The 25452-nt window shown below is 43.0% G+C and overlaps 1 protein-coding gene and 1 long non-coding RNA gene across 2 annotated transcripts in view; one reads left to right on the top strand and one right to left on the bottom strand.

Moving 5' to 3' along the window:
- The window catches only part of mgat4b (alpha-1,3-mannosyl-glycoprotein 4-beta-N-acetylglucosaminyltransferase B), a 125146-nt gene that overhangs the window by 76419 nt on the left and 23275 nt on the right, over nucleotides 1-25452 (top strand). Inside the window, exons 5-8 of the mRNA XM_085417645.1 lie at nucleotides 966-1012; nucleotides 2012-2125; nucleotides 10766-10841; nucleotides 14682-14796. Coding sequence (XP_085273771.1) covers nucleotides 966-1012; nucleotides 2012-2125; nucleotides 10766-10841; nucleotides 14682-14796 — 352 coding nt within the window. The remainder of the gene's footprint in view (nucleotides 1-965; nucleotides 1013-2011; nucleotides 2126-10765; nucleotides 10842-14681; nucleotides 14797-25452) is intronic.
- Nucleotides 6154-6526, bottom strand: LOC146677012 (uncharacterized). Its single transcript, XR_014907318.1, has 2 exons — nucleotides 6414-6526; nucleotides 6154-6330 (listed from the first exon to the last, which is right to left on the bottom strand). It is a non-coding gene; the product is annotated as an uncharacterized LOC146677012 (long non-coding RNA).

Below are 25452 nucleotides of genomic sequence, written 5' to 3' on the forward strand. Positions count from 1 at the left end.
TATTATGACTCCTGCTGTTTATAGTTTTCTCAGTTTGCTGTCTACTTCTTTAAATTGAGCTCTTTTAGTGTAAATTACCTCACTTTAAACATGCAAATACATCAACAATTAAGCTATTAAATTAATTTCATGGTGCGCCTCATTATGAAATAACTGACTAACTATTTCGAAGTGATGCTGTGTTTTTACTCTCCATGGTTTCATTAAATGGTAACCTTTACTGTTTGGACCCATTCTGCATTAATGACTGGGAGAGAGAGACACTTGCAGCAGTGCATGGAACTGAGCTTTTATGCCCTTATTATAGGGCAGTGAAGAGAATGAACAGCACTTGGATATGAAATCTTTCTTAAAGGAAAATATTTCTTTTCATGTACAAAAACCTGAATAATCATGCCCCACTGTTTCTCTTATTGTCTTGAAAGAGCACTTCCCTCTCAGGCTGCAGGCTCACTTGTGGTTTCTAGAGTTTGTGAAGGTAGAATGGGAGGCAGAGCCTTCAGCTATCACACCTCCCAGTTGGGATTTAAGGGCTCAAACCTTGATTTTCACAACAGTTTACAGTTAGGACTGGATCTTATTTAAATTGCTATAAGCTCAGGCTGCTGGAGCCTGCCTATGATGTATGAGCACTTTTAACTTCCTCCTTCCACCATCCAAGTGTTTATATGCCACTGATGCACATCAATAAATAGTGTGTATTTTGTTCCTTTCTCTCTCCTTTTTCTCTTCACCCCAAATCGGTCCTGGCAGATGGCTGCTCCTCTCAGATCCTTCTTACCCCAGAAGTGCTTCTCTGTTTGGGTTTCTCTCTAAATTCATAAAGTCTTTACCTTAAAGTAACTTGAGCGTGTAGTGCAGCTTATATGGATGAATTCTTGACTTCATCACTCTTGATGAGTCATCTGATGCTTCGAAGCTGTGAGTTTCACATCAAGACTTAAACTGCTTTTCTGTGTTTTCAGGCTGACCAACAGTACGCCAGCAGTGTAGCAGACAACCTGAAGCGCCTGTAAGTCAACCTGCATGACAGGATGTTGTTACTACTGCAGCCAACATGAGTGTGTGTGTGTGTCGTCCCTTTTATGGACATTTTCAGCTGAGATAACAATACCACTGTTAAGTAGACTGGGACTGGAACTATTCCTGCATGTATAAGACGACATCAGGCTGGATTTAAACGCCGCTTTCCTAATTTTCTGAAAATAAAATATAACAGATTGATATGCTGATTAATATTAATCTTCTGGATTAGTGTTTATTAGTGAAACACTACATATCATCATGAATATTTATATATTGAAATTCAAATATGTGAACTTATTGTATTGTGGGATCAAGTCACTGTTCACAGTGGACAAGTTACAGTTTGTATAAATAAATCTTTGTCGTGTGTGAATGAGTTGTTGCCTCATGACAGTAAATTATAGCGCACACAGCCCACAATCAGTCGTGTCAACAAGCTTGACTGCATTATTAAGTCAAAAACTGCAAACAAACAAACATATTGGAATGTGTTGACTTTGTATTTGTGGAGCACCTCCAAACTGCTGACCATGTCATGTTAGCTTGGCCTAGTGAACACAGAGCAACATGAATTTATATCCCATACGAACCTATTTGTGTCAGGCTTGGCCCCATAGCTGACTTCAGGGAATCTTGGTTTCTGTGTAGAGTTGTGAATGTGAACACCGAACAGCTTTATGTATGTGCATGTTTGTTTTATTCTTCTGTCCTTAGCTTGTGAGCAGGGGCGGGCAACTCCAGGCCTCAAGTGCTGGTGTCCTGCAGGTTTTAGATATCACCCTGGGTCAAATGATTAGTTCATTACCAGGACTCTGGAGAACTCCAAGACATGTTGAGGAGGTAGTTTAGCAATTTCAATCAGCCGTGTTGGATCAAGGGCACATGTAAAACTTGCAGGACGCTGACTCTTGAGGCCTGGAGTTGCCTACTCCTGTCATAGAGGGAGCTCATGGTTTGGTGTGAACATTGATCGTTTGTTTCTCAGTTTTCCAGCAGAGATTCAGTCGGGTCTGTTGGAGGTCATCTCTCCGTCGGTCCACTTCTACCCCGACTTCTCCCGACTCCGAGAGTCCTTCGGAGACCCAAAGGAGAGAGTCAGGTCAGCAAACATGTGTGTGTGTGTGTGTGTGTGTGTATATCTTTGTACATGTTTAGACATCTTTGTGAGGACAGAAAATTGGCATGCTACAATACTTGTGGGGACCAACAGCCCTTAAGGGAACAAAATGCCCGTCCACACGAGTTTGAAGCCATTTTTGAGGCTCAGAATGTGGTTTTAGTGTCAGGGTTTCAAATAGGTTATGGTTAGGTTTAGGGTAAGGGTTAGGGTTAGGCATTAATTTTTTATGGTTAGGGTTAGGGTAAGCGACTAGGGAAAGCATTGTTTCAAATAGATGTCCTCACTAAGATATGAAAACGAGTGTGTGTGTGTGCACGTGTTCCACAACTTTCTTTAAGTAGATGTGGACTCTTGAAAACCAGACATATTTAGAGCATCTGGATCAGGTCATATAAATAACGCTGTTTCTGGATTTCATTAATAGAGGCATGTTATATAAATGGATACAACACTCAGTAAATCCTGAATAGAAATCAGTTTGGAGAATTCTCATCTACCAAAGACTGTAGAGATCCTGCTTCTAAAAAAATCTGTCCTCGGATCTCAGCAATGTCCTCACACAAGGGTCCCCACAAAGATAGGTGTGCAAGTCCACATAGTCAACTTTACAGTCCAATCAGGTGTGCGTTTGTATGTGATTTATGAGCTCCAGCAATGAGAGAAAGCTGGTACTGGTGGGTGTCTCTAATCATTTGTATTTATGCATGCATGTCAGTCAGTGTGTGTGTGTGTGTGTGTGTGTGTGTGTGTGTGTGTGTGTGTGTGTGTGTGTGTGTGTGTGTCTGTGTGTGCATGTGTTTAACATCTCCCCAGGCATCTGTCAGCCTGTCGTGGCTAATTCATGAGTCTCTGAGCAACCTAACCAGACACACACACACATACTGAACACACACACACACTTAAGTTGGTCCTCTCGCCTTCCTGTCTCCTTGAGAGAGCCATCTTAAAAGGAAACACACACACAGCTCGAAGTGACATCGTTTTATTTAATGAACTGCTGCTCCGCCCCTTGGCCCCGTTCCTGTGGTAACACTGGACAGGGAGGGAGGTAGAAAAGATGATTGGAAGGGAGAAGGAAAAAAAGAAACACCTCATCCTCTTCTTCACTGTCTGTGTGCTGATGAGCTATTTTCATTCACCGCCTCTGAAGAAACTGAAATCTGAAGCTTGTGGAGTCGTTTTCTCTGTGACACACGCTCTGGAGCGAGTTGGTGTGAAAACGGCGGCGACGGGTAGCTGACTGTAACATCTCTGCAGAGGAAGACGAAGAAACAGCGTTCTTCTTCCCTTTTGGGACTCATCTCAGAGAGAGACCAGGAGATCTTCTGATTTTGTGATTTCGTTCTGTCTGCAGACATCATCTTCAGTTCTTTCCTAGAAAATATCCGCTTTCAGAGATGCGATGCAGAAGGAAAATCTGTCAGACAGAACCTGGGCTGCAAGTCTTAACTGATGAGAAGAGCTGAGACCTGGGCTGAGTGATGCACTTGTTCTTCAAACAACAGGAACGAGTTGATTTAGTTTGCCAGCTGTTGGAGCTCAGAGAGATAGACTGCTGTCATTTTCATCAAACATGGAGTCACAACACCTGAAATCCAAACACACAAACACAAAAACAGGTTTTTAGATTCAGTAACGACGAGATGAAATAAGAGTTCTGTGGTGGTGGCGCGAGTTAAAGACCAAATATGTGAAACAAATATTACAAAACTCTTAAGTTAAATTCATATTCATATAATCTATAATCAGAACTACGGCTTCAGTAATGTATATGTCAGCTGGTGATGATTTTAGGTACTAAACGTCTGCTGGGAAGGTTTATCTATATTAGGACAGTGACTTATACTAGTAGAATGAAAAGTAATAAATACTACAAGTACATTTAAACTGTGCTTTAGTAAAGTTAGACTATGTTATATTACACCACTGGTCGTCTTCATGCCACCTGTTGTTTCCTTTCTGGGCATCCTCCTGCATGGCTAGCATCCAGATTTGGGCCTTCATGTTTTGCATCTAGTTTTGTTTTTTGCAAATTAATTTTTTTCTTTCAGTCACTGGTTAAGTTTAGGTACCAAAAACTTAACTTAACATATTACAAATCACAAGGATAGGTTTACATTTTGTTAGCTTTAGCTACGAAAACCTGTTTTGTGTGGTTTGAGTTCTTGGTTTTAGGTGTTTGAAATTAGTTTGTTCACCTGTGCACCACTAGAGAAGTGTACAGATTTACCACATCAGCCCAGCCTCTACCCTAAAGCATCATGGGAGCAATTAGTTCGCAAAGTGAAACGTTCCTGCAAACAGAAGCTAATACATCAGCTGTGATGGATTTGTGTCCACGCTCTTCAGAGTTTAAGTGAGACGAACGGCTGTCAGGAAGGGACTACATCAGTCTGAAAACTTAATGATTCGGAGAAAATGGACTTTAATATGCAGAACTTGTCTGCTCCTTAAACACTTCAGAGTCTGAGCGAGCAAAAGACGAACACGTCTGCGCTGACTCTTCCTTTTTAACGCAGTTTGCATGCGAGCATATAGCCGCCGTAATTTGGTTCCCGCCGAAGGCCCGATGCTCTCGGTGTGAGAGGAAGATGGTGACGCGAGTCAGGCGGCCACTTTCGCGAGCTAACCGCTGTTCATTCAGTTCATCTCCCAGAACACTCCACCTGTGCGCTCACAATAAAGGCACCTTTATTTGATCATATTTATGGTTCCATTTAGACGCACACAGGAGCTTTTAAGGTTAAGAGGCCTGTTTTAATTCAGAAAAACTCTGATTACATCCAATCAATGCAACAGTGAAAATACTTTGTACAGTATGAAGCTGATGGGTCTGTTTTTGTGGTGCTTTCATGGTTGTTTTATGTTGTTTCCATGTCTTCTGTGCTTCTTTCATGGTTCTTTGTTGTTGTTTGTTTTTGTGGATATTTTGTGTATTTTTTGGTCTTTCTGTGTGTCTTTGTAGTGATTTTGTTTCTCTTTATCACTGCTTTAGTTTTTTGTGGGCTTTTGATGCTATTAAAACTTGTTTTTTCGCCCTTTGTATATCTTTTGAGTTTTGGACTGTGGGTTTATAATGTTGGCGTTTAGTTTCCTTTTGGATTTTTCTGCTGTTTTAATAGTTGAAGTTGTGACTCTGGTAACGTTATTGTTGTTCTTAAGATGACTTCTAGTCTATGATATAATTTTCTTTAATTTTACTGTCATTAGTCTCCACAGTCTTTCTCAGTTTTCCTTCCCTTCTGTTTTGTCCATCTTTGTTTCGTTCCCCAGTTTAGCTCCTTGTGTGTATTTGTGGACTTGTATTCAGTATCCTGGTTGTTGGGTGTTTTTCTTTGGTCATAAAAATGTGTTTATCTTCATGTCAGCTGCCTCATTGTCCTGCATTCGGGTCTTCTTCACGTCACCACTCCTGACACTTTGTGCTTGTCATGGGATGATTGACTTTCATGAAGAAGGAAACAAAAACTGCATTGTCTTGTCCACTTATGTTATTCAAATGAAGGACAATCATTCATGCATTCGATAAGAAACCTTTTATTAATAGAAAGCAGCGGATAAATGCTGTTGTTTCTCTTGCTTCGTGAAAAAAAGAACACCTGGAAGTAGGGATGGGTATTGATAAGATTTTAACGATTCCGATTCCATTTTCGATTCTGTTTAACGATTCGATTCCTTATCGATTCTCTTATCGATTCTTTTTTTTTTAAAAAGGAGAACACTAAAGTCGATTAGCTTAGAACTGTGTTTTATATCTTCTCTTTGAACAAGATAGAAATTTAGGAGTAACATGGCCTTACAAACCCAACAGTGAGATCTTAAGAGATCCACAGCCTACGGCTCTTCAATGGGGTGTCACAGGGTCCCCAGGAAAAAAAATGTATATGTAAAATAATAAAATAAATATTCTCCTGTAGCAATAACAAAGTTTAACATAAATTATTCTGTAGCAATTACACAAGAATATCCAGTAATGTCCCTGCCTACAATTAAACACATTCACTTACCAAAGTGAAATCGGGGGCATCTGCTGTGGCAAATGGGTGCAAGCCTTTGACCACAAACTTAGACACTGCTCGGTGACATTCGTCTATCCTGGCCTGAAAGGAGACGCTACCGGTAGACTGCAGCGAGAACTGCCAGCATCTGAGCCAGCCAGACTCTGTCTCTCTCATCATGGTTATCTAAATGCAACGCACAGTAATAGCAGGTTTTGTAATAAGGTAAATCGTGCTAACATAATATGCAATGCTAATTGATTAGTTACCTGCAGTATTAACGGGAGAGGACGTGGAAACGTTACCGCTGCTGCTGGGTTGAGCGTCGCTAGTCCGGAGCGGATCAAAAACACGACATTCGTTGAAAGCAATCGCGTGTTTTTTGAGCAAATGCTTTTGCATGTTCGTAGTGTTTCCTCCCTCTGATGAAATCTCTACTTTGCAAGTATTGCACGTTGCCCTGTTGTCATCCTTTATCATAAAGTGTAACCAAACTTTTGAGCGTTTGTGCCGCTCAGGCGCCGTGTTTCCTACTGGGTAAAAGACGCTACTCAATGTGATGACGTCATTCGGGGCGACTGGAATCGATAAGGGAATCGTTTTTAAAAGTGGCAAACGATTCCAAGGAATTGAAACAGTGGGAACCGGTTCTCAACAAGAACCGGTTTTCGATACCCATCCCTACCTGGAAGTTGTGTTTTTACTTCTGAACTTCTCAAACATCCACGATTATAAACGAGGATGCAGAACGAGAAGGAACAAAAATCACAGCAGTGGTGGCAAAAACACTCACGATGATCACTTAAGTCGAAGCAGCAATAAATGTGTTAAAAATGCTCCAGTTAAAGTTAAAGCACTGATTTAACTTCTTTACTCAAGTAAAAGTGAAGAAGAGTTAACAAGGATTCAGCAGTTATGGGAACCTTAAGGTTGGTATTAGCGGTGCCGCGTGGGAAAAGGAATCGCTTATAAATCAGTGACAATCGTTTCAACTATGAGCTCCATTTTCTTTGTGATCAGGCTTTGACCAGCTGAGCTGTGCTGCTCGTGTTTGTGGATTTAAACAATTGAATTCAACAAGATATGAGACGATGTTACATGAGCTATCGTGGCTGACTGGCAGAGTATCTGTATCGTCTCCTTCAATTCAAGCAGATGTTGTGACATCACTCTGACCATGAACACCACAGCTGCTCAGCACGAGTCTGGCATCGTGCATGACTGCACACTTCTGTTTGGAAAGTGTAAGGAAGAGAAAGTCCAGATCTTTGTGTTGAAATGCAGCAGTTACCAATAAAGTTCAAATACATAAATAAACATGACCACAGGTCAGGTTTAAGGAAGTCCTTTAGAGCAGCAGTGGGGAACTCCAGGCCTCGAGGGCCGGTGTCCTGCAGGTTTTAGATCTCACTCTGGGTCAACACACCTGAATCAAATGAGTAGTTCATTTCCAGGCCTCTGGAGAACTTGAGGACATGCTGAGGTAATTTAGCCATTTAAATCAGCTGTGTTGGATCAAGGACACATCTAAAACCTGCAGGACTCTGGCCCTCGAGGCCTGGAGTTCTCCATCCCTGCTTTAGAGGAGTTGACATGGTCATGATGCTGATTCAAGAACACAGCACAAACTTCAGTTTTTCTTACTCACATAAGAACTTGTTGAAGCTTGTTGGAGCTCTGAGACTGCTGGCCCCTAGTGTGTAAACTGATAACAATAATAATATAATAACCTGAGCTGTAATATTGTTACATTCTCACAGGAGAATTTATAGTAAAGAGTAAACATGATTAACGCTTAGCTGTAAATATGTGATCATAAGTGATTATAGCTGCAATAAGGCGTCATTAAGTTTGTTTTTTTAGTTTTTAATTTGTCTGTCGTGTTTGTTTTAGAATAATCTCAGTGACGTGAGCTTCTACGGTTTGACCTTTAAAGGATGTTAAGCATGAATGACGTCTCTGCTCAGAAGCTGTGTGTTTGGCCTTTTTGACTGAACGCAGCGTGGAAGCACTGTGAAAGTGCAGTGATGCCTCTTTGGTCACGCTGCTGCTGTTTTTGTGAAAGAAGCTGCCAGAGAATCGTTTCTGTTTTATCTGGAAACACTCGAGTCTTTGCGTGTAGAACCAGCTGACTCTCCCTGTCGCCTTAAATCGCCTCGCCGATCGCCGCGAGGGAGTGCAAGACAAGAAAGCCTCTGTGTTAACTTTACTGTTTTGCTATAAAAGCTTCTTTTTCCCGGGATTGTTTCTTAGACCTCGGTGGGATTATAAAAAGTCTATTGACTCCCAACAGTAAAAATAAGCCTTTAAAGTGCCGCGTGAGGAGATGAGCGTGGATCGTTTTTTTATGGCGCAATAAAGAGAAAATGGAGGCGTGGATGGGTTTTCTTAACTGAAGGAGTGGCACCTCATGTGTTTATCACATGCTGCACAAACCCCTTCAACAAATTGCATCTTTTAATGCTTTTTTTTTTTTATTTTGACCCTGAGATGTGTGGGATGTTTTTCTGGCACTATGATCATGTGCTCCTGCTCACTGCACAAAGCTGCAGACCTCCACTGGTCAGTGTGGATGGACACATGAGGAGCTTTTATGCTTCTGGACAAATCTGACCTCGTTTGTTTGCACCATCCTTCTGCTTTTATATGTTTAATGACACAAAAAAGTTAAACGCACTAACATAAAACCTCACTTCTGTTTTACCCTCAAGCATCAAACTATATCACTGAAAGAACGAAAACAACATGTTAAAATATCCAAATCTGAATAGTAATCCATGTTTGGAGACGGCGGCACTGCCAAAAGGACAGAAGGCCGAGCTGGAGAGTTTTGTTGGGAGGGACAGCTCAGGATGGAAGTTTGCATGTGTGCAGAGGAGGGATGGTGTTAAAGATGGAGCTGCGAGGCAGAAGGAAGAGCTCAGAGAAGATTTGTGGATGTGGTGAAACAGGACATGCAAAGGGTTGGCGTGACAGAGGAGCATGCTGGGATGATCTACTGTGGCGACCCCTAAAGGGAGAAGTTAGAAGAAGAAGAAAACAAGTCCTTTGGTTTGATTTCTAACATGTCTTTGAGGCTCAGAAAAAGGTGATTAGAGAGACGTAACAGTAACTAGTAAGTTGTTACTGTTGGAGCATTTTTAATGACATCATCACTGAGCTCTGATTAGCAGGTGTCTGTATCTGTGTGATGGTCACACGGTCTGTGGATGCAGACTGATCACTCCGCCCTGTTCTGATGAAGTGTCAACCTATAAACCGTTACCAGTGTATAAGTTATGAATCAGATTTTAGTGACTTCCCTGTTAAAATAAAGAATTCATTATCGATTTCTCTTTTTTCCTGAGAACTTATCGAGCATTAAACAGACGGCGGTAAACTCGCATGCAGCAGCAGGAACCCTCTGAGCTCTGACACCTCAAACAGCTGAGCGCTCGCTCTGTAAATATCGAGCTGTGTGTTTAGCAAACCTCGTCTGTGAACACACCGATTCAGTTCACCGCTGATTGCTTTGTTCTGTTTCTGCGAGCGCCTGAAACTCGCGGCGCGCTCTCTTTCCCACCTTGCGGGCCGAAGGCGTCGATGGAAACCTGCAGAGCTACAACCTTGATCCTGCTGGATGTGCTTCCTCTGTGTGTGTCAGAGACAGTTGTTACCTGTTTAGTGTGTGTGAGCAGCGTAAACACACAAACATTCAGTGTTTTTTATTCCACAAACAGGCATTTTACAGGTGAACAGACGATGAGATCAGCTCCACGATTAAGGGAACAGTTCCCCCCCTCTGGTCATTCATTCATTTATTTTCATTCTTTCATTGTTTTTGCCTCTTTGTCTTATTTTTCTCTATTTTGTAGCTTTTTTGTGCATTTGTGGTTGTTTTGTGGACCTTTGTGGTTCTCGTTGGATAATTGACTTTCATGAAGAAACAAATACACGCTGCCTTGTCTTTGCCACTTATAAGACCACACGTACTTGAGAAGGAGAGGTTCACTCCAAAATCACATCTACATATTTTGCCTCTGGGCTGCAGCGTTGTTTATCCAACACAGTCGTGTTTGACTTGCTTAGCTTTGCCAAACTGACTTTCCTTAACTACAGTGAAAGTAAATGGCGCTTGTATCCGTAGAAGAGCCCAAAGAATACACTTGAAAAACATGTGGTTACTCGAGAACATCCACAAGGCTGTGAGCAGTCTCAAACAGAAACAGACTGATCTGTGTGTGTAACCCTCCACCTCTGCTCAGCGATGGAGATGTCCTGCTTTACTCTCTGAGGGGAGGCGTGGTACATGTGGACAGGGGATGTGCAGTCTTTCTAATGTCCAGCAGGGGGCGACTCCTCTGGTCAGTCTTCCTTTTGGTCTCAGTCGCTGATTTTAGGGGAGAAAGGATGAAACAGCAGAGTGTGATTTAGGGCGGAGCTACAAGTCGCTTACACTCGTTTCGACCGTAACATCCAACTTTAAAACACCAGCATAGCAACAGCTCCATAGCAACCCATTAACCAATGGATGATGTCACAATGGCGTGTGTGCATGTGCAGTAACTGTGTGTGTGTGTCTCAGAAGAAGAGGTGCAGGTATACTTGCATTAACACATTAACTCCTCCCCCTCTTCTTCAGGTGGAGGACGAAGCAGAACCTGGACTACTGCTTCTTGATGATGTACGCTCAGTCTAAAGGAACCTACTACGTCCAGGTAAAGAGAAACAGAAGAAGAAGAAGCTCGGCGAGCAGCCGCTGGTCTTTCTCTCTGTCTGTGGTTATTTTTAAGCATTTCGGTCGTTTCATGTGTTTGTGCCAAAATCCTGGGGGTGGGGCCAAAGATAAATGAATGAAGCTGACAGTTGAGATAAATTGTTCATTCCGCTTCACGTCAGAGTGAACGCTGCGTGTTTATCGGTGGATTTTCTGGTAAATGATTCGTTGCTGTGTGGTGAATAAAAATTATGCTCACTGCTGGATCTTTCCTTTAAAACTAGTCTGCTTTTGGAAAAGCAGGATTAAGGAGAAGGGGGCGTGCTCAGAAATGATCAGGATCATGTAAGTGTAAATTCAGATGACACGTCCTCGTGTGTTTGCAGAGCTCCTGGGAGGACTTTGATCTCCTTTTTGCTTTTTCACAACTCTAATCATTTTGCATATTTTCACTCTTTACTCCGTATTTTGGTCTTTAGGTTTAATTTTTCGTTAGATTTTGGTTGATTTGGCGTCTGTGGCTGTGATGTCTGGTTTGGAGACGGAGGCCGAGGTCACATTTTCACAGGGAGTGAGCATCGTGGAGGGGAACAGAAACGTGTCCATCACAGGGACAGCTCAGAGTCAGAGAGGTTGAGATTGTTTGCACATGTGCAGAGGAGGGAGGATGGGTCAACTGGAGAAAGGAGAAAAAGAGGAAAAGCTCAGAGGAGATTCATGGATGCAGTGAAGGAGGACATGCAGAGGGGGATGCTGGGATGGGAGGAGATGCAGATGACCCGCTATGGCCCCCCCCCCCCCCTAAAGGGAGCAGCTGGAAGAAGAGTCTGTGGTCATTTCAGGTTGCATCTTTTTGTCTGTTTTAGTTCATTTTTCGTCGTCTGGTCACATTTGGGTCAGGCTGTCGTTTCACTTGGTGGTGATTTTTGGACACGTGTTCCTCAGGTTTATCGTCTTTGTCCTTTTTTTTGTCACATTTTGTTTGTTTTTGTGTATTTGGGTCATTTCAGGTCTCATTTTTTAGTCCAGTTGTATCGCTGTGGGATTGTTTTGTGCCTCATCTTGGTCATTTGTGTTCCTTCGTACCCTTTTGAAACACATTGTGGTTACTTTCTGTTTGATGTTTCTGATTCAGGTCAGATTTTGGTCAGGCTGTGTCTCTTTGTAGGCGTTTGACGGACGTCACGTTTTGGTTGTTTTTCGAGTCTCGGAGTAAATCGGGTGTGGACGGTTAATTTCCCGAGGGGTCACATGAGGAGATGGGACTGTTATAGAGGGTCACGGCAATAAGCCTGTAAGAAGATAAGATTAATAATGAGCAGAACTGAGTTAAGGTTCTTGGTGCGGCCCTTCGCATCAGTCTCAGCTCCTCGTGCGGCCCCTCGTGCAGCCCCTTGGGAACGTTAACGTGACCTCACGTGAGCTCTCAGCAAACAGTCGTCTCTCCACAGAAACAAAACGAGTCGCGCTCTGAATGCGATGAAGTTTTAAGATAAAAGGTCTCTGTGATGTAATCCTGCTGGTGTCTGAAGATGATGATGAAACTGTTGCATTGTGGGTAGACTAATGGACGCGTCACTGTGGCGCTGTCACAGAGCCTTTGTTCCCTTTAAAGATGAAAAGAAGAAGGACTCGTCCCTCGTCCTCCTCCTCGACATGTGGGACAGAAAGGCGTTTATCTGAATAAACAGGAAATGAGAGGAAGTGATCTTTAGCTCACCTGCTTCCTCGCGACCTGCAGACAACCCGGCGTCCTCCAGAGGTCTTAAAAACACCTCATAAACATATATGAAATTAAACAGCCTGACCCGACCGGCTTCACACTGAAGCCGGTGTTGCATTCAGGTGCGTCTCACCAGCTCATGAATTAAAAGCGTCCCGTGTCACGTCCTGCTTCTGATATTTTCTCTCATGCTAATAAAAATAAAATGAAACCTAAAAGCGCAGGCTTCATGTCTTTGGCTCTGCCGTCCGCTTCGTTACGCTCGCTAACCTTTAATTATCTGAGCTCGTTGATGATAAAGCTGCTGATGCGGAGCAGCAGAGGAGAAGTGCAGCGTTTAAAAGCACACCAAACTATCCTACATTTCCCGGCCCTTTAATCTCCTTGTCCTTCTTCTTCTCCCTTCTTTTTGTTCTTCTCTTTCATTTCTTATTCATAATGGTTCCTCCCTGGATTCTTCTTCTTCTTCCTTCTCCTCTTTACTTATTTTTCCTCTTTCTGGCTTCTGTTCTTCTTCTTCACGGCTTCTTCTGTTTTGATCTTTTGTTCTTTTCAGAGCATCAGATCACACTTTCAGAAGCTCTGTTTGACTTTTCGGCTCTCAGGGCTTTTATTTTGAATGTGGATCATATTCTCTTGGTCACTTCTCACTTCCTGCCCTCCTCATCCTCACCTGACGAGGCTTGCTTGTGATCGTGGTGAATTTATTGAGTGTTTTGAGTGTTAGTTTAAAATAATCGGTGTAAAAACTAAAGAAAAATGCACACTTTTTACTGCTTAAAGGTGACGTCTGTGAAATGCTGTTGAAATGTTGTTTATTCAAAGCCTGATTGTTCCTGAATGTGGCTGAATTATAAAACCAGCCTACTTCGGCGTTCGAATGTCAACCAAAGAGCAACTGAACGAAAATACAGAAAGTGACGACCAATAGATGTGAAACCATCACAAAGACGAATAAATTCCACTGAAATGATGAAAGATGACATTTTTCTCAAAGACGCAGCAGAATACCTGAAGACAGGTGATGTCAGAGGTCGAGGCCGGCGGGAGGTGTTTGTGACAAGCAAATAAAATCTGCATTTTCCAGCATTTTCGGACAGAATGGCGAGCAGGAAGCTCTACAGATGGATGTGGCTCTCTGTGCGCTGGGCTGTTGTGAGCCGCAGACTTGAACGCTGGTCTGCCTGCCGGAGCTGAGCCCGGTTATTTTTCTGGCTACTTTCCTGTGATGGAGCAGTCTCGCCGACATCATCTCAGCCGGGGGCGGCGGAGCTTCGGCTGCTCCCACACGAAGCTTTCTGACAGGAACACGGAGCCGACACGCTGTTTTGACACTTAAATTCTCTCTGAACTTTGCAGAGTTTTCGCTGTCTGCACGGAGCAGCGGTGAGGCGAGGGGGTGGAGGAGGTAATTACTCTGTCGACTCCCCCGGGGACGAAACGGGAAGACGTGTGTCAGGAGGCTGGCGTTTGTGGAGCGTCTTCTGCTGGTTTGAGATCAGGAGCAGAAATGTTGAGTCTGGCTTCTCTGCTGAAGTCTTACTGATTCCGTCGCTGAGACGAGGCGAGAGGCGGAAACCCTGTTAAAGTTTGCATGTGCATCGATTTCTTAATAACAATAAAAACTCTTGAGTTTTTATTGACATTTTTCTCACAGTCTGATGGTTTTTGGAGCCACCGTTTGTCTTTTACCGGTTTATGTTTGCATCTTTGAACTGTGACTGACTTTTAATGCTACAAACCTCCAGAGAGTTCCTCTGGCTCTGTGCTCCGTGATGTCCTGAACAGGTTTATGGATGTTTATCTGTGTTATAAGTAATAAAAAAGCAAGATCCAGACTTCTTGTGAAAATGTCTGATTGGAGGGTTTTAAATGATCTGCCTCTTGCTTCCACCTCACCTCTCCCTCTGTTCCCCTCTTGCTTCTTCACATTCAGCACATTTATTTTGATCTTCATCTGAGGAGTTCATTGAGGCGGTTTTTCATTTTGGCATTTCGTGCGTGTTAACGTTAAGCAGGCTTTTGTTTTTTGTTTTGGAGGGCGGGCACACACACACAAACAGTTAAAGGAGGAAACTAAACTGTGTCTTTCTCTCTATCTCTCTCTCTCTGTTGCAGTTAGAGGACGATATAGTCGCTCGCCCAAACTTCTTCACCACCATGAAGAACTTTGCGCTGCAGCAGCCGTCGGAGGACTGGATGATCCTGGAGTTCTCTCAGCTCGGCTTCATCGGTGAGTCACAGCGCTCGGCTCCATCAAGGGTGGAGGAGACACCCCCCCCTCCCCAGATGGCAGAGGAGCAGAGAGGAGGGTCTGTTGTTCATTCAATGGTCATCTCTGAGAACTTCCCGGTGTTGTCTCCTTTAGCTTCTGAAGGGACAGCAAACAGGTGAACAAACACCTGAAACACAGCGTGCAGTTACAAACGCACGGTCAGCACAGCGCACAAAGTGTGTCGCTGCCAAACGCCTTCGACAGCCAAGCTTTCTGTGAGTTAGCTGGCTTGATAAAACGTACGACCTCAGTCAGAGCTGATGGGTGGTGATCCTCTCGCTCTGCCAGGCTTCAGTCACACAGGCTCAGTGACTGGTTGGCAGACACAGGGGAACCACTAGAGCGATGTACCCTGGCTGTTATCTGGATCAGGTTATCGTTGCGTTACTTTATGTAAATACATAAATTTTTCATGACCCCCAAGGTTTTTATTTTTATCGCAAAGCACTTTGACTTTTACATGTGCTGTATAAATAAATGACACTTACCTACTAGGGAAAAAGGTCTGTTCTCCAACCGATTGGGGAGTGGTTGGTGGAGGTTGCTCTGTGCTGCCTACTCCAGTCAGAGACATTATCAAAGGAACTGTTCATAAAGATTTATAAGTAGCATAAAAATCAGCAATCGAGCACTGATGAAGTAGTGTCTAATCCTCTGCTTTCACTGGTTAATGTGCTTCTTGTTTTAGTCAGTTTTCCGTTTGTGACATGATGTCTGTACATTGGAGCGCTGAGACATCGCAGGCTAGTTCAGGTCTGCCTGTCCCCATAAACAGTCGACAGACATGAGTGCTGCGTTAATCAGTGATGTAGAACAAAGTGCTGCATGAGTCTATGGTTAAAATGTGATTGTAGGCTAAAGTGCTTTGAGTGGTCAGTAAGATTAGAAAAAAACCATAAATGCAAATGCATTACATCTTTAAAAAGGCTCTCAGCCTTCCACTTACTCTCGTTTCTTTAATATTTTAAACTTATAAGTTGTAATTAGCACTGATGGATGCTTTTTATTTTCAATAATCGTAGTTTCTCATCCTGGGCTGACATGCCGGGCTCTCCTCGTCCTCCGCCTTCGTCCTTCTTTTTCTTTTGCCATTTTTCTGTTTCAGCTCTGATGCCAGTCCTTTTCTTTGTTTTGAGTCATAGTCTCGAGGGAAATGCATTCACCACCTCGCTGCCCAAACCTCCGTTTTTTTCCATAAGCCGTGTCACTCTAAATAAAAAGCCGTGCCTTCTGTTTCTCTGTCGTCAGCCAGGTTTGCTTCAGTTGCAAAATCCTCTTTCGCTTCTCTCTCAGGCCAGATTCACACGTAGGTGTTACAGGCCTGATGTTGCGGGGGTGTCTTTGCTTACACGTCATCATATTTAGGTTTAATTAGCCATTAGCGTGATCCAGACTAGCTGACTGCTAAATTTTATTCCTGTACCCAAGAACAAGAACTAGCTCATTCTCTCAGGACATCCACCCCTGAGAGGATGAGAATATCGTGATTTGAGTTTGATTTGAACAGCGCTTGCATTTTAAAAGTTAAACTTTTCTCAGCTTTTTAAATGGAGGAAAGCACAGCGACGGTTCTGCAGTTCAGCACAGCAGCATGTGACATCACCATGATCAAAACAGCTGGCTGGAAAACTCTGGGGCATGAAGAACAGACGCTCTGATGACGGACAAGAGGAGACGGCGACTATATAAACATAAGCAAGAGGAAGTGGAAACAGCTGAGAGAACAAAACTCAGCTGAACTAAATCAAAGAAAAAGACACAGGGGAGGACAAGTGAAAGCAGAGTACAAGGAACAACTGACTTTCAAAATAAAGCAGGAAGAATGATAACCAAATTGGGAAAACACATGAATGGACTTAATACTGGAGGAATGACACAGTAGGATGAAGCACTGAGTGTCAAACAGTCGGCTCGGTGGCCAGAATCAGCCCATCAAAGAGTCTTAATTCGGCCGACTGGACAACTGTGGAAAAAGTGAAGGAGGGATTAGATTTTTACAGCGTCTCATACTATACTGGCATTTCCATCGCCATTCAGACACCACCAAAGTAAAGAAGTAACAGATTTCTGCTACAGTTGACTAGTTACCTCAGGGATTAAATGTGTAATTAAACGTTTTTAGATTGAGAGAACGACTTTGACTCATCTGGCCCATTTAAGCTCAAAGTGGGCAGCATGTGGCCCACAAAGTAAAACAAGTCTGACACTCTGGTCCCCGGGGCCGGTGTCCCTGCAGGTTTTAGATCTCACCCTGGGTCAACACACCTGAATCACATGATTAGTCATTACCAGGCCTCTGGAAAACTTCAAGACATGTTGAGAAGGTAATTTATCCATTTAAATCAGCTGTGATGGATCAAGGACACATCTAAAACCTGCAGGACACCAGCCCTCGTGGACTGGGATTGGGGACCCCTGCTCTAAAGCAACCAGGAACTAGGAACAGACTAAATACACTAAAGAACAGGCCAGAAAGATGCAAAGCTCACAAATACGACCCAGGACACGACAGCTGAATCCAGCTGAGTCCGCGGTAACGGGAAACGCTCGTGCCGGTTGTCCTGCTGAGCTTGCTGAGAACATGAATGCCAGAATATCACTGCATATTTTTTGCAGTCTCATCTCAACTTTTTCCCACCAGATCGGGATGATGTCAGCGAAGAGCGATGACATCGTGCCGTGTCATCGTGCGATGACATTGTGGAGAAAGACTTTATCAAGATATAAAAGTGATGGAAAACTGATATCAGGGAAAACTGAATCTGAGCTTGAAGAGTGGCTACTGTTGGGTTTTGAAAAGAGACACGGATGTGAGCAACGCTTTCGGCCACGCTGACCTCGTTTTATTTTTGTCTGAATTTACAGAGATTTGCTTTAAGTCTCTCCTGATTTCTTTTCAGAGCAAACATTTTAAATTATTTTGGCAGGAAAAGTTAAAATTCCAGTCAGTGTAAACATCAATGATCTGTAGCTCAAAACCATGACGTGGAAGCTTAAGTCATATCTGTGTAAACCGATAAAGAGCCAGTCTGAAGTTTCCAGCAATAAACAATAAATATTTAGCTTTGGTTTTTGCAGACCAGTGTAATTAATACTGATTCATACATATTCACACATATATAAGAACAAAAGTTGCCAGAGAGCACATTTCAGGGATTGAGTGGCCAGACAATGGAGGCCGGACATTTCCACACCTTCTAAGCTTCACGACTGAGGCGATGATGGAAGCAGTGAGGTTCGCTGCCTCTGACAGGATGTGAAGTTTCCATCTGACTCATGAATTAAATCCAGCAGATTAATTGAGGCATCAGCCTGCATCTGATCTGCCTTCTAATTATTCTGTCAGGTCTAATCAATGAATTCTTCCTGGATCCAATCAGCTGTCGGCGGCACGTGGAACACCGGCGTTATTCGCCTGGAACCAGAGTCAGGATTTATCCTCAGAACTGTTTCCAGCGCTGACAGATAAGCCGATGTAACAGAACCTGAAATCGCGAGATCAGAGGTTTCGTCACGTTAACACGCTCTGTAATTAAATCCTGAAGCTGCTACCTACTAATCGTGTATTTGTGCTGAAAGTTCAGACCTTCAGTGCCCAAAAAGTAAACTCTCCTTCCTAACCAGAGCCGCCGTTAATTTGCTTCGACTGATGGTTGATCAGGACTGAAACAGCTGCTGAGAATAATCCATGTGTGATTTAATGTGATAAATTCCCACGGCCCTCGCAGCTCAAAGAGCACGGAAAACCTGAAAGTAAATTTATATTATTAAAAACAATTAACACAAAGAAAAAACACCTAGAAATAAGGACTTCCATGGAGATTTATATCAAAAGACCTGACACATAAATTAATTTCAAGAAAATCAAACCCAAGCTCAGTCTTTCCAAACCAACATAAATACATAAAAATACAGCTGAGGTGGACTGAGGTAGAAGGTCGATCCATAATTATCTTTATCCAGATCCAAAATCATCATAACTCACTGAATTTTTACCAGGTTTTCTGAGTCGGGTGTTTTCAAATGCTGCACATTAAAATAGGAATAAACAACATGCTCACCCCATGTGGACAGTATCTGTGACAGTTATAATGTTAAATTGAATATTACAGTTCTAAATCCTGAGCAAGATGGTGACAAACGCATGTTTGACCAGTCAAAAACATTACAAAGCAAAGCGTCGTGAGGATGCCAGTGTCAGGCAGATGCTGCGGACAGTGACCCAGAAAAATGAAACCAGTCCTCAACTGGTTGGCAAGTGGTTGCCGGGTGAAACTGGTCGCACAGAGTGTGCTACACTGAAAACATCCTTTTGATTACTTTGGTCATTAGTAGATTCCCACAGGGAAGACCAGCTTGTCTGAAAACACGCTGAGCGGTAGTGAAACCTTCAAAGTAAAAGCATAATTTTTACATTGAAGACAAAGGGTTGCCTTTTCAGGCATCACATGTTTCACCGAAGCCCAGCGAGTATCTGGTGAATGTTTGCAGATGGCCACCTTTCCTGACTCACTGAAAAGGGAGTTTTCCTTACCACTGTCACCAAGTGCTTGCTCATAGGGGTTTATGTCATTGTTGGGGTCTTCTCTGTATTATTATATGGGCTTTATCTTACAGTATAAAGCACCTTGAGGCAGGGCTGTTCATATAACGATGTATATCGGATGACAATATAAAAACGTCTATTGTTTCCTATTATGCTATCGTTTGTTTCGTGGTGTCATAAAATAAACTGTTTACAGCAATATTTTTCATCGTTTTGATGGTCACTGTAGTGGCTATATTAATTAAAGTTCTCTCTTTCTCTTATATTTAATATAACCACACTATGGGCGGACAAGTGCCTGTTTTTACATGTTTTTGTTAGCAACGATAAAACGGTAAAACCATCGCGCGGCTCCGCTGTCCGCTTGTTTGTTTTCCACGTAAACCTTTCACAATAAAGCTCAAGATCCTGTTGAGACTTTTCAAAATAAACTGAATCACATGAAAGAGTATGCAGAGAGTTTACGGATGAGAAGCAAAAAACGAGCCGTCAGGTGCTAAAAAATAAACCTTTAGACTCAAACTTTAAGAGAAAATGGTGGCCGTTACAACTTAAGTCTAAAAATGTATCGTTTCATACATCAGTTAAAACACTCGAATCCAGGAAAAGGACGCCCAGCTGGAAAAACTAAACGCAAGTCGAGCTGCCCGAGATTCACAGAATTTACAGAAAATATTACATTTTTGTGATTTATATCGTTGTCAGGACGATAAATGTCTTATATCGGGATATGAGATTTTTGTCATATCGCACAGCCCTACCTTGAGGTGACTGTTGTTGTCGTTGTCAGTGTCTTCCATACAAACACACTCCAAACCACTTTGCAACCAGTTTCTCAGAGTCCATGACAACAACCTGTAGCAGCCACTCATCAACGAGTTGGAGAATGCTCATTTTTCCCTAGCAACCACAGGTTACCACGGGTCACGGGCCCATCTTCAGGCCTGCGTGACTGATTTCGTAGCAGCTCCCAGCAAACACTCACAACAGTTCAGGGAAGACAATTTTTTCCTTAATAGCTGATGGTTGTCAGGCAGTTACCACATGGTCTCTGAGGACTGTGTGACTGAGGACTTAATTACAGACACTGTGGGTAAATTTTTCCTACATTACGTCTATGTACAGGGACCAGCATAAAAAATTTCTCCTGATGTTTCTGTTTCTGCTGGAGTCCTTTTTTTCTGGTTCGGATGCAGACGTCTTCATTCTCAGTGGAGAGGAAGACATTATGTTCATGAACAGCTCCACGTGAAGTGTTTGGGTATTGCTGAATGTGACTTTACAGAAACTGCTTGTTGACCACAGCTGGCTCTATGTCAGATTCTTTCTTTTGACTTAGGTATCTAATAAAAAATATCAGCAACATCACACAGCTGCACAAAACTTTTATTCCCATCTCGCATTTTGCAGCTGCATCCTCATTGTTGCATCATTGTTCTTCTATTGACCCCGAGTATTTATGATGCTGTGCAGCGTTTGGTTCTGTTTTTACTTCATGTGACAGAAGGTTATCAGCAAGAGTGAAAGGGCAGGTTTACAAGATGGTAATGAGACCTGCTCTGATGGATGTTTTGGAGATGATGGAGGCTGGGCTGGAGATGTTAACATGCTCACTGGGAGTGAGCAGGATGGACAGGATTAGAAATGTGTCCATAAGAGGGACAGCTCAGGAAGAGTGGATATACTGGAGCTGCCTGGCAGGAAGAAAAGAGGAAGACCTCAGAGAAGATTCATGGATGCAATGAAGGAGGATGTGTGAAAGAGGAGGATGCTGGGATAGGAGGAGGTGGAGACAGATCATCCACTGTGGTGAAACCTGAAAGGAGCAGCTGAAAGAAGAAGAAGAGGAAGAGTTCTGCTTTTGGGTCCTCTCCACATTAAGCTTGAAACATTGACAGATTCCTTCATGAGTCCGGTTAAGAAATGCTGATGCGCAGTGAAAGTGGATTTGTACACGTGTCGGCGAGTCTGAACGTTTCTCAGGAAGCGCGATACAGCTCGGTACAAAAAGCTGGCAGGCTTTGCTGAAGCCTTCAAAGTGAGCCGTATTGTTTTGATGTGTTAAATCCTCTCGCTCTTACTGTCCCCCATTTTAATACAAAGCCTCGGGACTAAATTGCTTCGCAGGATCTCTGGAGGAACGTCAGTATTTATCCAGACAGATCCATCTCCACGGAGACGCTCTGCAGTCATCGGAACGCCGCCTCGTCTCCGCTTCAGGCGCAGCTTCTCCATCAAAAGAAATTAAACATTTTTACTTGTGAATTATTGATTGTGCTAACTGCAGAGCAGAAAACAATCAATTATCATTATGTGTGTTATGAAACCCAGAGGGACGCAGGAAACAATCCAAACGGATTTATGTTCTTGGCTCAACAGGAGCGTCAAAGTTTTCTGATGAAAATCTCTTTAACGCTGTTATTTAAGAGTGGAGCGTGCTGTAGGTGAGGGTACACTCACGTCGCTGTGTGTCTGCGCTGCACGGGGACATCATTAAGCGAAATCCGATGTAATCCTGCTGCTGCGGGAGGCTGATGAAACTGTTGCTTTGTGGGTCATGTGACAGTGAAGTTAATGAAGGGGTGAGAGTCGCTCTGTGCCTTCATCACACGGCCTTTGTTCTCTTTAAAGAGGAAAAACTGTGTTGGGCAACAGAAGGTGATGAAGAGCATCCAGCTCAGGGACACGCTCGCATCAGCCTCTGATAATAATGGAAATAATGAAGGTGATTAACACATTAAACCAAACAAGTGCAATAATTATTTAAAATTAAAACACGATGTGGTTCAGAAGTGTCTGCATGATTTTTGGCTCCGTGTGCCACTACATTTAGTTTGAAATTGTTATTTATTTATTTATGTATTTATTTATAATGTATGAATAACAGAGAATAAGCTGATATGATGTGCTTTCATTATTTCGGCAGGTGTCTGTGGGCGTTCGGTAAAAGCACATCAACACAATGCGCTCACTAAACTTCTTGGCTGTGAAAGTAAAAAAAGTTTCTATTCAAATTTAATTTATGCCTCAGGTCTTAAAAAGACATCATCAGAGTTTGGAGGATTTTGAATATTTTAAAGCTTTTAGAAGCCCAAACTTTTCATGTAGCATCTGCCACAGGAACACCAAGACGGACCGTTTCTTTGAAATATTTTCTCACGTTATAACAGATTTTAATCATGTGCTCAACAATTGGATCTCCGGACAGGTTTTACAGTTTTCGTCATACTTGCTTTGCTTAAATTCTTTCCTCATATCCGCAAAAACAATTATCGTCTGATTAGTTACGGCCGATGTGATGAGCTCTTTTAGGGTTCAAAGATAAAATAAATTTAAAAAATTGAAATGATTATTTCTTCTATAAAGGTAAAAAAGAATATCCAAAGTAACACCTTGCTAAAGTATGAATTAACTGTGATTAAACACAGTTTCACTGCCGTTCCCAGGCCAGATCACTGCTGGATCACAAAATCGCTTAAGTAGAAACTGTGTGACAAAGTAAAGCAGACTAAGAGATCTCAAAAAGCAGCACATCATGCCACACTCTAAAGAAACAGCTGAGAAACAAAGTCTCTGACATCTATCAGTCTGGAAAGGGTTACAGAGCCATTTCTAATGCTTTGGGTTTCCAGTGATCTACAGCGAGAGACATTATCCACACATGGAGAAAACCTGGAACGCGATGAAGCTCCCCAGGAGCAGCCGGTCTTATTCCAACTATTCCAAGAGCGCTCGACTCATCCAGGAGGTCAGAGAAGAACCCAGAACAACACTGAAGCACTGCAGGCCTCACTCGGCTCAGATAAGGTCAGAGGTCATGACTCCACCATGAGAAAGAGACAAAAATGGCCTCCATGGGAGAGTCCAAGGAAAAAAATCACTGCTGAGCAAGAAGATCACGAAGGCTCGTTTCACATCTGCCAAAAACATCTGGATGATCGCCGAGACTTCTGGGAAGATATTCTGTGGACTGACGAGACTGATGAGACCTGGAAGGTTTGAGTCCCGTTACATCTGCATCAAACTAACAGCATTTCATAGAAAGATGACAGCGACAGTCAGACATGGTGGTGGTAGTGTGATGGTCTGGGCTGCTCTGCCGCTTCAGGACGACTTAAATTCTGTCACAAATCTGAATAAATGCCAGTAACCATTACACCAAACCAAGCTATCATTACTGTAAACTTCACATGAAATTAGCCTGTTTATTTCTATGGGGACTTGCTCATGCTGCTGCTTCCTCTAGTGGACGTTAGAGGCACTGCAGTCACTAACCAGCAACATCCAGCACTGAGAGCTGAGGCTACTATCTGCCAGTGTTTAGAAAAAACAAAACAGGAAATAGTTTGGTGTTAGATTTGTTTGGAAATCTTGAGATTGATGTCGGTGTTTTAACAGCATGCCGCTGTGTGTTGAGATGCTCCAGAATAAATCAAAGCAGAAGAAGAAATGAAGCAGAATGAGAGGCAGAAGCAGTCGGCGGTGATGGGAGGAGGGAGGATTTGGAGCTGGTGTTTCTAACATTTCCTGCAGCAGTCTGTTTGTTTTCTGAATGAATCGGTTACAGGGTTCACCTGTCTTTAACGGATTTTGGCAGCGTTTCGCCTCCTGCTCCTGCTGGCTCGTTCGAAATTTGATTTGATGGAGAAATGATAGCGAGGGCTACAGAAGTAGAAAGAGGGATGGAGGTGAATGCAGAGGGAGGCGTGTGTGATGGAGAACAGCATGAGTCTCATCTCTGAGGTGGATGATGTTGATTTCACACCTGGATGTTTGTGCTCATCTCTGACTGTCTGAGCATCACAGACCTCCTCCTCCTCCTGCTCCTCTTCGTACCTCCGGGCCTCCCTCTGGTCCTCGGCTGCGACCTTACGAATCCTCCCTGACCCTGAGTTGCCTGCGAGCAGCGGCTGCTTTAATAAATTCATCAGGGTGAAGCTGACTCACTGAATTAAATCAGACGGAGGGAGAGCTGTGGCGCTGCGGGGCTGCTCTCTAATTCAACTGTTTGAATTTGGGTTTTGCATTTGCTAAGTTTAGCCTCTCTTCAGCCTCGTTCACATCTGCAGGGGGCAGTTTTTTTTCCGATGCCTCGTCAAACATCCGACCCTCCAGAGGTTCAACTGTCCAAATGTATCAGGGCGGAGTAGAAGGGGCAGGAGCATGGCAGAGCTCTCTGCTGGCCTTTTAATTCGCCCTCGTCATTGTTTCAGTCTGTGGAGACTGTGCGGCTCACTTTCTGACCTTTCATTTGTGGAGAAGTTTTCCTTTAGCTCGGCCTGACTCTGCAGAGAAAACAACAGAAACAAGCAGACTGAAGAGCTGAGTGACGAGAAGTTATTTCAGGCAGCTGGATGAACTGGACAGTGGCAGTGGCATAAAGCTCCAGCTCCCCTCACGCAGCGAGGTGAAGTAAAAATGTGATAAATCTGAAGGATAAGCAGCCCTGCTGCACTATTCTAACATGCCTTCAGATTTCAGGAGCAGCTGAACAGAAACTAACAAGATAATTATTGAAAATAAACCAATCAGCAATCATCAGGCAGAGAGAGTGAGGCTGCTTTAATTTTGACTAGCACAGCTATTCGTCTGTAGGCAGCAACTAGTCCACCAGATACCAAAAAGTAACCAAAAGGAACAGCAAATAAGCAATGATTCCAGTTTTTATTTTAACTGGTATGTCACATTTAGAGTTGTGGTCAGCATTTTGCATCCACTCATCAACAGCATGAATATCGTTTTAATTTGGGCTTTTAGTGAGCTCTTGGAATGGCTCTTTTTCCAGGGTGGAAGGATTATACAGCAGCATGTTTAATGATTTGAGAAAATACAAAAGAAATTCGTTTTTTTTTTTAAGTCATTGATGATGAATGCTGTGCAATCACTCCACCCTGGAAAAAGAACCATTCAAACCTTAAAAACCCCAAATAATTTCCATGTTTCTCATGTGTTTAATGTGTTTACGGGGTCTCTGTGGTTCGTATTAGCTTTGCGTTGACCCAAGTCATAAAGAATTCGGGGAAAGGAGGAGTTGCACTTTTTACTTAAGTTGCTTTCAAAAGTTTCAT

The sequence above is a fragment of the Rhamphochromis longiceps genome, linkage group LG2 (genome assembly GCF_057381845.1).
Source record: "Rhamphochromis longiceps isolate RC_006_pf linkage group LG2, R_longiceps_female_GT1.1, whole genome shotgun sequence".
NCBI classification, from domain to species: domain Eukaryota; kingdom Metazoa; phylum Chordata; class Actinopteri; order Cichliformes; family Cichlidae; genus Rhamphochromis; species Rhamphochromis longiceps.